Genomic DNA, 14,089 nt, shown 5'->3' with positions numbered 1-14,089 from the left:
TTGACTCAACTTCATGGCAAGCATCTTGAGGCAACAGCCACGAGCCTCTTAGTTTTCTTGGTCAAAGCCTTAGCCCACAAGGCTATGAACTTGAAAACTTTAATTAGGGATCCTAATATCCTGATAGACACTTACTTTAGTTAATAAATTTATTTTCTTTTGATTAAAAAAAAAAAAAAAAAACTTAACTACTCTAGTGATGAACAGTTTATTGTGATTTGGCTGAAATAACTGAGTCTTATTGTGTTCGGACAATTTTTTTTACCAAGTTTGGTCATTTTTTAAGCTAGCCAAGTCTACATGACTGTTAAGAATTTACAAAAAAAAAAAGACTCTTAACAGAATTTACAAAAAAAAAATAACTCCACTTGAACAACTTGGCTGAGTCAAATTCCAGTTTTCCTACTATGATCAAACCCCAAAATTTCAGTAAGAAAAAAAATTGTAAAAAATAGACGACTCAATCTACGAACAAAATTAAAGATCACAAAAAATGTATATTTGTAATTTAAAATGAACAATATTTTCATGTGTTGCCCACCTAAGAAGGCCTTCCAACATAACCCAAATTTTTGCCATTTGGTAGCTTGAATACTGACCCCATGATAATGAGTGAAGCTATAAAAGCCTCTAATACTTCTCCATAGGCTTTTTAATTAATTTTTGTTTTCTATCAATTTTCTCCCAAGAAACATTAGAAACAAGAAAAATATAAACCTAGAGCGAGTTTAGATCCCATCCCCATGTGGAAACTGGTGGGGCGAGATCTCATGAGGTGTGAGATCTGCCTCTGGCATGCAAGACCCACACCCCAGGGAGGGTGGAGATCTGTCCCCACCCATCCCCATGTGAGGAGTTGATCCAAATTCCATAGAAGTTGACATGGAGACAGTCACAATCATATGCGAATAATTGCAAAAAGAGAGAGAGAGACATAGATATTTTAGAACGGAAGGATACAAAAAGGGCAGAAGAAAAACTAGAGGTGTCAAAACCCTAATCTGAATCAGTAAAATTGGTTGCCTAGTTGGACCAAACCACTAATAGTCTGGACCAGACCAAACCCAAGCCTTATTGGGTCAGTTTCGGTTTGGAGTATTGCAACCCCAAAACAAAACCAAATCACATCGGAAACCGGATGAATCCAAAACCAAATCAAAAGGGACTCAAAACCTAGACCAAAATCGAAATCAAACCGGTAAGAAATCATAAACAGTCCAAAATTCATTAAAAAAAAAAAAAAAACCAAATTTTGTATGGTTTTGTATAGGTTTGTATAGAAAGTCGAATTCAAACCAAACCAAAAACTGAAACCAACCCAATTACCAACCCATATAAGAAACTTTGAAGATAAACCAAAACCGAAACCAAATCAAAACTAAAATTTTCTTATTGATTTGATTTTGATTTCAGCATTCCTACACCAAAACCAATTCAATCCAGACTGAAACCAACCCATACCGACCCGTTGACACCCCTATGAAAAACCATAAAAACATGTCTTGATGTGAGGACAAGATCTAAAACGTTCCTAGTTCTATCGTGCTCTTATCAATATACCCTTTAATATGAGGCATTTATGTTGCCACAATAGAGAGTTGTAGGCCTGTATTGGGTTGGCGTAAGAGGATCAATATGTGGAGGTCTCATGAGGTTTTACCATCCGTCCCCACAAAGGCATGATTCCTGGGTTTTTTATGGCGCTTGACGCAGTCATATACGTCATAAACATAATAGAGATAGGCATATTCCGCCCGACTCCTCTGCTTTCCCCCACCTCACCACGCCCACACCACACCACACCACGCCATTCCATTCCGCTCCTTATCATTTAAATGCCCCCTCCTCCCTCTCCTCTCTGAAAGTGGCACCTGTGGTGTTCCAAGTGCTCTCTCTCTCTCTCTCTCTCTCTCTCTCTGTGAAAGAAGTGATGGGAGAAGGTGGGTTCATTTCAATTGTGATATTGTGCATTTTGGTTGTATTATGGTGGGGATGGAAGGTGTTGGAATGGATATGGTGGAAACCCAAGAAGCTGGAGAGGCTTCTCCAGGAACAAGGCATCAAAGTCACTCCGTACAATTTACTGTTTGGTGACCTGAAAGAGTTCCAGAGGATGTTCAAGGAAGCTCAGTCCAAGCCAATGAACCTATCCCATGATATTGTTCCACGTGTGTTGCCTTTTCATCTTCAAACCATACAGAAGTTAGGTATGTTTTCCCTCCAATTTTCTCTGCAAATGTTTTTTCTTTGCCGAGTAGTTATTAATGTAACGATGGAAGATGATGATTTCAAAAATCACATGATAACTTTTTTTTTTTTTTTTTTTTTTTTCAGTCTAAAACTTTTGTTCCCACTCAAAGTTGGGAAAGAGCACAATAATGCCATGAGTACACTGGCACATATTGCGAAAAAGAAGAAACTATTAATAGTTTAAGTAATTGACTTGATTCTTTTGGGATAGCCCAAAGTCTTGCAGCCTTAAATTTTAAGCCTTGAAAAGAAGATTCTATTTTTTAGGGGTAAAATACAACTATTTATTGATAATTGAAATTTCAAAATGCAGGTAAAAACTCAGCCTTTTGGTTTGGAACAAATCTAAAATTGTATATTATGGATCCTAACCTTGTAAGGGATATTATGAGTAACAAGTTTGGTCACTTTGAAAAGATCAAAGGAATTCCACTTGGACGGTATTTTATAGGTGGACTTGCAACTTATGAAGGTGAGAAATGGGCCAAACACAGAAGGATTATAAACCCTGCCTTTCATGTGGAAAAACTTAAGGTTGGTTCTATATCTTAAACATATATTTTTTTTTCTAATCCTATTATAGTAGCTTTTTCATGCTATTGTGATGCTGATAGATTGTATATTCTTCTTCTTTGTTAACTGTTAAAGCGAATGTTATCTGCATTTTATACAAGCTCTAATGAGATGGTAAGCAAATGGGAGAAATTGGTTACATCAGAAGGGTCTTGTGAATTAGATGTGTGGCCAGAACTCCAATATTTAACAGGAGATGTCATCTCTAGGGCAGCATTTGGTAGCTCCTATGAAGAAGGTATACGGATATTCAAATTGCAAGATGAGCAAGCCGATCTCATCATACAGTCTTTTGGGACCCCATTAATATTCGTGCCTGGTTATAGGTATAGCTCATCTCTCTTATCTATTGAGCATTACTAGCAACAAGCCAATATCCATTTTCCCTAGCTTCTTGTGAAAAAAATGGCAAATGTGGTCATGAAGTATGACATTGATAACTTATAAATCACAAATATATAGTGTTGATCTAGATTCATGTTCAGTGAAGACCTACAACCAACGGATAAGAAAACCAAGACTTGAGGGGTATTCCTGTAAGGAGGCTCTAATGCCTAAGTCAGTAGTGCAGTTGAGAAAGAAGGAAGATGAAGTAGGGTTTAGATTGTTTTGAGTGCCCTTACCCTTAATTTGGTTGACTCCCTCTTATATAGTGGTCGATGCTCATGACCATTGGAGAACTAGTTGTTTTCTCCTCTGATGTTGACCCAAATGCTATTGGTGGAGATGACCCTTGTAGGCGAGACACGTGGTCGGCATAGATTGTGTTCTCTGGATTGGTTGGTGGAGACAACCAGCCTCTAGTTAGTGGAGACGACCAACCCTTGGTCTTGAGAGAGAACCAATTCTGGTTGTGGGTGGATGGGCAGTGTTATACGGTAATAGTAATTGGCTCTAGTCAGTGTGAAGCCAACTTGTAAATCAGTATATGTGTGTGCCCCTATGGTTGGCATTATTATTAATGTTATCATGTGTTATGTGTACAGTTTTCTACCAACAAAAAAGAACAAAAGAATAAAAGAAATTGATAGAGAAGTGCAAGCCATTTTAATGGGCATCATCAACAAAAGACAGAAGGCTATGAAGGTTGCGGAAGCCAACAACGATGACTTGTTAGGATTATTACTTGAATCTGACAATAATGAAATTCAAGAAAATAAAAACAAGAAGAATGCTGGGATGACCATCGAAGAGGTTATCCAAGAGTGTAAACTATTCTACTTTGCAGGGCAAGAAACCACATCTGTTCTACTCGTTTGGACGATGATTGTATTAAGTATGCATTCAGAATGGCAAGCTCGTGCAAGGGCAGAAGTCTTACAAGTCTGTGGAAAGAACAAACCGAATTTTGATGGACTAAGTCACCTCAAAATTGTAAGAACCTATCAATCTTAGATACATATAGATTATATTAAAATTTATTACATAGTTTTTCTAAACTTTCTTCCTTTTCTTAATCCTCCATTGTAGGTTACCATGATTTTGTATGAGGTTCTTAGATTATATCCACCAGCGTTAGCTATTGATCGGTGTACATACAAGAACATAAAACTAGGAGAAATATCTCTACCCCCCGGAGTACAGCTAATGTTACCTATAGCACTTCTTCACCATGATCATGAAGTATGGGGTGAAGATGCAGACGAATTCAAACCAGAGAGGTTTGCGGAAGGAATCTCAAAAGCCACAAAGAATCAAGTTTCATTCTTCCCATTTGGTTGGGGCCCTCGAATATGCATTGGGCAGAACTTCGCAATAACAGAAGCAAAGATGGCTTTAGCCATGATTCTACAACGTTTTGCTTTTGAACTTTCTCCATCCTATGCTCATGCTCCTACCACTGTAATAACTCTTCATCCACAACATGGTGCTCAAATCATATTACATAGATTGTAGAATCATCTTCATAATCATCATTTTTTGATGATCCGTCATTATAAACTTTTATTTGAATTATTTTGATAGTTGAATGTGTTTAATTTGTACCAAACGTACACTGTACACTTGTTTGAAAATCTACTGTTATAAAAGAGAGAATATGGTTATTGGTGTAACAATTTCTGCAAAGTTTGCAGAACCCACATTATAGATTTGAGCCATCAATTTTTATGGTTTTTCTTATCTAAATTGTCTTATTCTATTCATACACTATGAAATTCAACGTGACTAATCTAGACCTTATCCTCTCTATCCAACGGTTGGAATGAACACATCATTTAGAATAGATGCCTCGTGAGATTTGAAAAAGTGTTAATCCGTAAGGACAATTTCTCCTATTTTAACTGTGGGAAAAAAAGCTTAAGAAGTTGCATGACTTGTGCACTGAGACACAGAGGGCAGTGAAATGACTGCCCCCCCTCTCATGAAATGTATAAAATATGCCCTTATTAATGCTTTCGTGGCTGCTCTCATTGACCTTCATACTGATGTAAAGACCACGCTGCCTTTTAAGGAACCCTCTCCCTTTAACTATTTACTAGCTTGGTATTAAAATATAATACAATTTAAAGAGAAAGAAAAAGAAAATACTGTGAGTGCTAACCACAGTTCCCTTTTGTAAATGGAATTTTCAGCCCACTAAAGTATTAGTTTGGTTCTTATTTTATAGGAATACCATGAGAATACATCTACCAGTGGACTTCCTGCTCGCCATGATTATGCCCATTTTGTGGTGTTGACTTTAGAGAGCTTTCCCCTTTTTCATTTGAAAATTCAAAAATTTCCTTATTAGGGGAATTTGCTGATAGACCAATTGTGTGCTTGGACTGGATACTTTTTAAATTTCATTTTTTGTTCTTTGTTTTACTCTGTTATTTATAGAGTCCATCCTACATAGAATGCCAAAGTTAGACAATAATTCTATTCATCTTAAGGTGACTGTTAGCCAGAAACCTTTACATTAAGAGAGTCCTGATAAAGGAGCATTACGATAGCCAATCAACTGTCAGAGAAATGTACACTTTTCTTGCCAACATTGAAGCAACTAATTAATTCAAGGGAAATCAATGAAAACCTCTCAATGTCCAAGGCTGATTCTATCAAGATTTACAAGAAACCCCACGAAAGATGAAGCCTAGAACTTGTGTTTAGTTGGAACATAGATAATGTTAACAACTAAATTAAAATGATAAATCAAAATTAAGCGTGTCAATCTAATTGATCCCACATAGTTGGGAGCATTATTCTAAATTTCAGTATCATATTGGCCATATCATATCGGCATCGAGTGGATTGATACTTGACTGATTCAGATAAGGTATTGGTATCAGAATAGGGGTAAAATTGTAAAAAAATATATACTTTTAAGAAAAGTAAGAACAAAATTAACCAATCCAGATCAATACAATCAATCTAGGATAAGTATCAAAATGATCTCAGTTGGGACCGATAACTAAATCCTTGACTTGGAGGCAAGAAACTAACAGATTATCAATGAAAATCCAATGCATAAAAATCCTCTGCGTGACTGTGTTAAGGCAGTGAGCAACAATGAGAATCCAATGGCTAGGATGTATGCCAGGGTCCTCCTAACCGTTGAATTCTCATTGCTATTCACCGCTCACCGCTTACTGTAGAGAATTTGAACCAAAGGACCGGCAAGTTGGTCGATTAATGAGCTAATTGGGCTCACCATAGAGGATAGAGATCAGATGCGAAGCTAGTCTGAAGTATGAACAGGGTCGTAGGAATAGTATTTCGGATCGAAATCCGCACTGCCCGATTCGACCCCAGGTTCGTTTTTTAAAACCTTGGGCACAACTGTTAGTAATCCCACATGTTATCCAAAAGGACCAGAAACCAGTTGTGAGTTCGTCGTTCTTTGATTTTCTCCGACCTCGGAATGGCATTTGCTACCTGGTTCCAACCCTCGTCCTCATCTTACGCAATGGCTCCAATCGTCTCCCGACAACTGAGACTTCCTGTTAGGATTTTTATGTGGGCTTAACTGATACCGATTGATCCATTGGGCCCAAGCAATTATAGACCCATTCTGATTAGGAAACTCCTAGCTCTTTCCATTATGAGAGTGGAATAGGGTTTTAGGGATTCTATTATAAATAGAATACTGACGGTCCCTGCAGCCATTACTTTGCTTAGTGCCTTATTGATTTTGGGAGCACGACTTTCTCACAAGAGCAAGTGCACAGAAAGAAAGGAAACCCTAGAGTAAGAGGCTGCAGAAGATCTCAGTAGAAGGACTCCACTTGCGTAGTTCGTCATTGTCATCTTCATGGGAGTAATGTTTAACCACATGGGACAGAGGTTCATGATCTATGTTCATGGGACACAGGTACTTCTTTATTCCCATTTATGGTTCATGTCATGGTTGTCCCATTGATTATTATAGATATGGTAAATCTATATGGTTATGTATTTTAAGATGGGATACTTTATTGTTCTTGGTTTAGGGACTACACCTATGATTAATCTTTTATGATTGGTTGATGATTCTTGTATTCTAAACACTATAGGGTTATTCATATGTTTAATATGGTAAAGAATCCCCAATAATCGGTATCAGAGCCAACCCTTACGGTGTTAGAATCAAGAAAAATTGATTTTGTATAGGGTTTGTGTCCCAAATCATGAAAATCATAATTTTACCATTACTTAAAGATCCCATATGGGAAAAATTTCTTCACGAAAGTTGTAGAGCATGAAAAGATGATCGCGGCAATATTCCGTAAGTCACCGAAAACCTCCGGACACGCTGGCATGCGTCGTCAAAACCAGCTGCCGGAGGAGAGAGAAAAAAAAATTTTCAAAAAAAAAACGGCGGCGAGTCATCGCTGGGTCACCTCGGAAACCCTACCGAGTTAACCCGGGGTGTAGTGGGTCAACTCATGACCAACTCTGTTTGACTCGGTCAAAGGTTGACCGGATCGTTGACCAATTGACCCGGATTTTGACTCGGAATCAATATGCCTGAACCGGATTAGACCGATTGGCCGAACCGGTTGGTTTGGGAAACTAGATTGATTTTGATCTATTTTTAGTTCTGCAACTTCAAATGGCTCGTACGGGTAAACGGTGAAGAATTTTTCACCCTGGTTTTTTGCGTTGAGTCCAGTTTTTCGTACTCTTCGTTTTGATATATTATGAGCCTAGTTTTGATCAACTTTTATGATTTGTTTTGTATAAGTTACAAGTATGGGTGGTTAATGATTCTTTATGATTTTCCTATTAATTGGAAGAAATAAAAGAAAATCAACTCATACATTACTTGCATATCAGAATATGAACTTGGTTATTCTTGGTAATGTAGTTCATGCTTTTATTTATGAATATTTTTATTCATGCTTAAACAATCCCACTTTTAGCTACCGGAATGAATTTGTAGACTATTACAATAAGATTGGGTGGAATCCACCAAAGTGGTAAAGTTCAATCTTATTGTAATAGAATACAAATCAAAGTCTTCTTTGTTTGAAAAGACAGAGAATAATGATTGATAGCAAAGTTGCTAATGTTCACCCAAATGTGACATTATCAAAGAAAGGTTAAAGTTAAAGCAAGTGAAAAACAGAATAGGGATTTCTCAACCTAGAAGATGCTGTCCATCCAAAGATGGCGGTACTTTTCGAAAGTTAGAAGAAGTCTCGCAGTAATTGCATAAACTTGAGTGGATTAGTATGAAGTTCCGGTTGACACTCTTGAAGTAATTGATAATTGAGCATTGTAATGTTTATTTTGTTAACAGTTACATGCTTGTTCTTTTACATGTAAATTGATATTTAGTTCATGTTTAAATAACCCACAAATTTAAACTGTCAGGTGTAGCTGTAAGCTATTGCAGTGGAATTGATGAAACCCACCAAAGTGGTAAAATCTAAGATTACTGTAATAGGTTTACAACTCAACGATTTTGTCTTATATTCAAAGACATAGAAAATTGTTAGCATGAATTAGGTAATGTTTGCCCAAAGGCGACATTGTAATGTTTGCCCAAAGGCGACATTATCAAAGACATGCATAAATGTAAGTGTACTCTAGGCAGACCTTAACCTAGAAGTTGTTATGCATCCAAAAGTGATAGTAATTTTCGAAGTTGAAGAGCTCCCACGGTTATTGTAGTTTTTGAGTGGACTAGTGCATTCCAGACCTAAAGGTTGAGATTGTAGTTCAGTTGACACTTTGATTATGTTTAATGGTTAGTGATGTAATGTTGGTTTTTATTGATGTTACATGTATTAATTAAATATAAAATGGATTATTCTTCCTTGAGTTGAACCATTAAACTAATGTCTTTAAAAGTGACATGAGAATATAGAGGTCTATATATGTCTCAAAGATCTAGTTTTATATACTAGGAGAACCAAATCAATAGTTTGGTATTATGCTTTTAAAGCAAAGTTTTTTTTGCCCTAAAAGGTATTGGACAGTTGATCAATGGCAATAGGGTGGATGAGGGTTTCATCACTATGACCATAAGTTATAGGTTTATTTAATGTGTTATTTTTTGTATTCCGATTGGATCAATTCGGATTGGTTGGGTTGGATTAGTGTCGATTTTAATCAATCCAATACCAAGTTCTTAAACACTGCCATTGTTCTCTGAAAACCTATTTATGAACATTAATTGGTAAATGTTTGGTTTCTTTTGTTTTTGGGCATATGTGAACAAGTTTATATGTATGTCACATTTAACGAATTGTGTTCTCCAATAAATGGATTAATTTATGATTGGTCGAACCAAGTGGGAGAATAAAAATATGGATCTTAAACTATTTTATGTGGCTCGACCAGTGGGAGAATAAATTCGGTATACTAGGTTGTTAGTGGGAGAATAAATTCAGTGTTCTATATTGTTTTTCATGCAAAAGAATTATTTGGAGTTTTGCATTGATTTATTATTATCATGATATTGAATAATGATTTATGGCTGAAATATATAGTAAATTCATATTCATGTCATTTTGTACTTGAATGTTTTGTTTGAAACACCCTATGATGGATAAATATATTAGAATTAAACTGGGTGTGAGCTTCCGCACATTTTATGCTACACAGTATATTTTTAGGAAACTATGAAAGGATTTGATGGAATCCAACAAAGTGGCACATCCTATTATTTCATAGTTTTTCCAAGCGCAGCAAAGTTTGTGACATTTGCCCAAAGGTGATGTCACCCAAGTTAAAGAAAATACATGTATGGAAAGGACTATAACTTAGAGGTTTCTAAACCCACATGTGATAAAAGTAATTGTATTTTCACAGTAAATTTGGATTTACAAGAGGATCAGTACATTCTTAGCCCAAATGATAGGAATGTAGTTATGGTTGTGACTCTTGTGTGTTTTATCTGCTAGATGTACATTTATTGTGTAGTTTATCTGCTAGGTGTACATATTAAATTTTCTAGCCCGGTTATTTGGTGTGTATGATTCATACCTGAGATTTTTAGGGTTACTTGATCTGGTTTTAGCTCTCAGGGAACCAAAACAGGTGTTGTTGCTGAACAAAGCACAACTGAAGGGAAATATGAACAATTTTATTGCCCTATTAAGTTTATAATGACTTTGGAGTAATTTTGAATTGATTTTATCTTAAATTCTGTTCTCTGAATTATTTATGTACATTTATGCTTCATTTGTTTGTGTTGTCTCTGATTGTGTAAGAAACACATTAAAGCATACACTTCTGTACATATATTCATCTCTAATGTGAAAAACATGATAGGAATGAGTGAAACCCACCAAAGTGGTACATTCAGTTCAATTGTGTGTTTCCCAAGGTAAATATGACATTTGCCCAAAGGTGATGTCATCCAAGTTTATTGACAAAGTACTCAAAAGCCATATTTTCTGACATTGGTGTTATTGAGGTTTTTGATATGCTTGGTTAGTGGGAGTTTTATGATCTCATTTAACCAAAGATATCATGGTGGCAAAAGCCAAAGTTTAAAGGCTGTGCTTGATAATATTTATTGGCAGTGCTTAGCCAAGGTAATTGACGATATTTTGTCAGAATTTGTGATGTATGGTGGTATTTAGCCTATGTCCAAAGAAGTGGTGGTTTACCACAGGCGGTTTGTCAAAGTTTGTGATTTATGGTGATATTTAACCTAAATTCATGGTATTTATGCCACGTCTTTTCTGTTGGTCGTTCCCACTCCTGCAATACCTCGACCAGAGCTCCAGTAATGGAGATTTCTGCCCAGGCAAGGCGAGCCTTTTGATTTAAAGAGGATGAAGTAGCATATCGTAAGTAACTTTTCATTCTTTAACTTACATGCAGCTTTCTGGTTGCGTTCTACATTGGTTACAGCACATGCCAATCGGAACCGATTTATGTCGAGTTCAGTATTTTCTGTGATCAATCTTTTGTTGTTGAACTGTTTCTTTTGGTCTCGTTAAGAAATCGATAGGATTAGAACGCCGGTGCAAAAGTGAGTTCTGATTTTGTAATTTTTTTTGGTTGCTTTATATCTTATTTACGTTTCCGAATTTGGTGAATCTGAATTGCTTGTAGCCGCTGATTTGTCCTTCGAGTCACCTCTCAAAACTGTGGAGTACCCCGACCCCATATTGAGGGCGAGAAACAAGATTATTGGTAACTTTGATGAGAATCTGAAGAAGTTAGTCGAGGAGATGTTTGATGTAATGTATAAATAAGTTTTCTTTCATTTCACTGGGAATTTAGTTGATGACTGTTATGAAGTATATATACGTAGAAATCTCACACAAGAAATAGAAATTGGGACTTGAAATAATCCTGTTATCTGTAACTGTCTTGAAAATCTCTTGTTTTCTTGCATTTGAAATTCTAAGTTTCTCTTTATTTTTTATTTAGCTGTTTATTTGGAATTCACAGATGCATTACAACCTATCCATAATTTCAGTACATGTAAATACATTAAAAGTAATCCTGCAGCAGTAATGTGAATTAACTAGTGGGTGCATTCCTGCACCAGTTATTAATGATGTTCTTATAACGAAAACACTAGTACTTTGAACCTAGTTGTCATGCACTTTCACCATAAACTACAGATCTGCTTTATTTATGGCATAAAAAAGAAAAAAGATGGCTATGGAATTGACTCATGGTTTGGTACTGGTAGTGACTACTTCAGATATTAGTTGGTGAAAATTAAGTGGGAAATTGTTCGGATCCTGATCACCTTTCTTTATCCAGTTGTGTTGTAAGAAACAAAGAAACGAAAGGCAAAGGCAAAGATAAACTTCTTGTTCCTATGGAGGTGAAGGAGTAATAATGGGATAGCTCATTTGGAAAAACAGGGTATTGTCCACCCTTGGCTTTTGATGCAATCTGGTTAACCTAATTAGGTCAGATGCAAACCACAGGTAAGGATCATCGGGCAATCAAGGGAACCAGATTTAGGGGAAATCTAAGAACGCTCAATCCAAGACTCTACTTCTCTGAATTTTTGATTGTAGGTATTACTCGAGCAATGGGAGAAAGTCTCAAACTTTCAAGGGAATGCAATGGCTGGATTCTGATACGTGACTCACAGCAGGAAATAGAAACCAAGATCCTAAATTTTAGGAAACCAAATATCTTCAGAAGCAAGGATCAGATTTGCAAAATCTGCCGATTGAGTGCTTAGTCTAATGAGCTGTATGAGTGGTCAAAATCTCAGTCAAAACTTAGGGCTATTTATTGAGACACAGAATTAGTAATCTCAGTCAAAACTTTGTCCGAGTGACATTTTTACACCCATTGTTTCAGCAATTACGGCCCCCTCCCCTATGTTTTTTGAAGATTCTAACAAGACCCAGTCTGTTAGTGCCCGTTACGGAGGCTTTGTTATGTGATGACATCACCTAATGATAAACTTTTAATGTCCAAAATACCCTTCATTTAGGGTGAGTTTACCTCTGTACCTTTTAAGCCATTTTCTGTTCCTCATTTGGCGAAAATCTCTCCCCTCCACTGTCACTAACCCAATCGCCGCTGCCCCTGTCACCTCCGGCCTCCTCCGCATCACCGCTGCCCTTGTACCTCCGGCAGGGCCATTGAGGATGCCCCAGCAACTGTGCCCTGTAGTCACATAACACCCGTTGAAATTGGGCATCTCTCCGATCACCGGCCGACCCTGCCTCTTCTCCAGTAGCTGCAAGTACCCCAGGTAGGAACACTTCTCCCAATCATCCCACTTTCCTCTTGGTTCGAGTGATAGACGCACCTTCTTCCTCCATAGCCCTCTCTCTCTCTCTCCATTTTCTTCCTCAGCCTGAAGCATAGCCCCGGGAACCCCAATCCATGGCTGAAATCCCAGCCGAGCCTCTCCTTCTCCATCTCATTTCTAAACCCAAATCGAGTCCTGGTGAGCCAAAACCCTCTGTATATCTTCTATTTCTAGCATCTAAGGGGGAATTAGGATTAGGTTTTAGAAAATCTCAATAAAGCCAGAATCGCAAGAAGGTAGGGACCAAAGTAGAAACAGAAAATTCCAGAGAATACAATCAAAACAGGTCCGATGAAGCTGAAATTCTAGTCAAATGAAGTTACACGGATGATAGAATTGTAAAATATGAGATGAATCCAAGGGCCAGATTCAAAGTTCTGCAGGTTTCCTTCTTTTAGTAGGAAACTGAAATTCATTATAGAAGCAGAAATCTATTGCATGAATTCAAAGGCATAAACTGCAATCAGATTATGGGATTATACCATAGATAATTCGACAAACAAAATCCTCAATAGTATGAAATCGCAACCAGAAAACAGAACTTGAAAATTGAGATTTTGAAGAATTTGAATGCAATTAGAAAACCTGAAATCTATTGGAGATTTGATTTGAAACAGAATCTTATTACATTAAAACGAACTGACTGGTTGCCCATAGGCCTGCAGTCATCCCCATCTGTGCCGTCGTTACTTGGAATTTTATTTTGTTTAGCTAACAGTGATCACCACGCCACCATCTACCTTCGCCGTAAATTTGGCCGTTTCAGATCGCACTCCAGTCATCTTCTCCGGGCTCAATAGCCCCCTGCTTTTCTTTGATTTTGGGGATGTTTGGGTTGAAGATGAACAAAAGGGTAAAATGGTCTTTTAATTTGAGATGTTTTGTTTAAGGTCTGTTTGGAAGATATTTTTGGGTTGGGTTGGGTTGGGTTGGGTATGTTTAGGCTTGAAGATGAATAAAAGGGTAAATTGGTCTTTTTGTTTCGAATGTTTTGGTTTAAGTGTAAAATGGTCTTTTACATTTCAAAACAAACAGCAGACTAACACCGTCAGATGTAGGGGAGGGGGCGTAATTGCTGAAACAATGGGTGTAAAAATGTCATTCGGACAAAGTCCT

The 14,089-nt window shown here is 37.1% G+C and overlaps 1 protein-coding gene across 1 annotated transcript; it reads left to right on the top strand.

Annotated features, from left to right (window-relative positions):
- The first annotated feature begins 1,897 nt into the window (after positions 1-1,897).
- Positions 1,898-4,877, top strand: LOC122073445 (cytochrome P450 CYP72A219-like). The gene is made up of 5 exons (XM_042638036.1): positions 1,898-2,207; positions 2,564-2,784; positions 2,899-3,149; positions 3,810-4,197; positions 4,294-4,877. The coding sequence occupies exons 1-5, from the start codon at positions 1,931-1,933 to the stop codon at positions 4,717-4,719; spliced, it is 1,563 nt and encodes a 520-aa protein (XP_042493970.1). The 5' UTR covers positions 1,898-1,930; the 3' UTR covers positions 4,720-4,877.
- Positions 4,878-14,089: the final 9,212 nt, after the last annotated feature.

The sequence above is a fragment of the Macadamia integrifolia genome, chromosome 3 (assembly GCF_013358625.1).
Source record: "Macadamia integrifolia cultivar HAES 741 chromosome 3, SCU_Mint_v3, whole genome shotgun sequence".
Classification (NCBI taxonomy): domain Eukaryota; kingdom Viridiplantae; phylum Streptophyta; class Magnoliopsida; order Proteales; family Proteaceae; genus Macadamia; species Macadamia integrifolia.
The sequence above is the reverse complement of the archived record's forward strand: the minus strand, read 5'-3'. Positions and strand labels throughout refer to the sequence as shown.

What these genes read in the sequence shown, in the direction of transcription:
- LOC122073445 (XM_042638036.1), top strand. Translation starts at nt 1,931, where the DNA reads ATGGGAGAAGGTGGGTTCATTTCAATTGTGATATTGTGCATTTTGGTT. An exon ending in ATATTCGTGCCTGGTTATAG is followed by an intron (nt 3,150 to 3,809) that starts GTATAGCTCATC and finishes TTATGTGTACAG; the next exon opens with TTTTCTACCAACAAAAAAGA. An exon ending in GACTAAGTCACCTCAAAATT is followed by an intron (nt 4,198 to 4,293) that starts GTAAGAACCTAT and finishes CCTCCATTGTAG; the next exon opens with GTTACCATGATTTTGTATGA.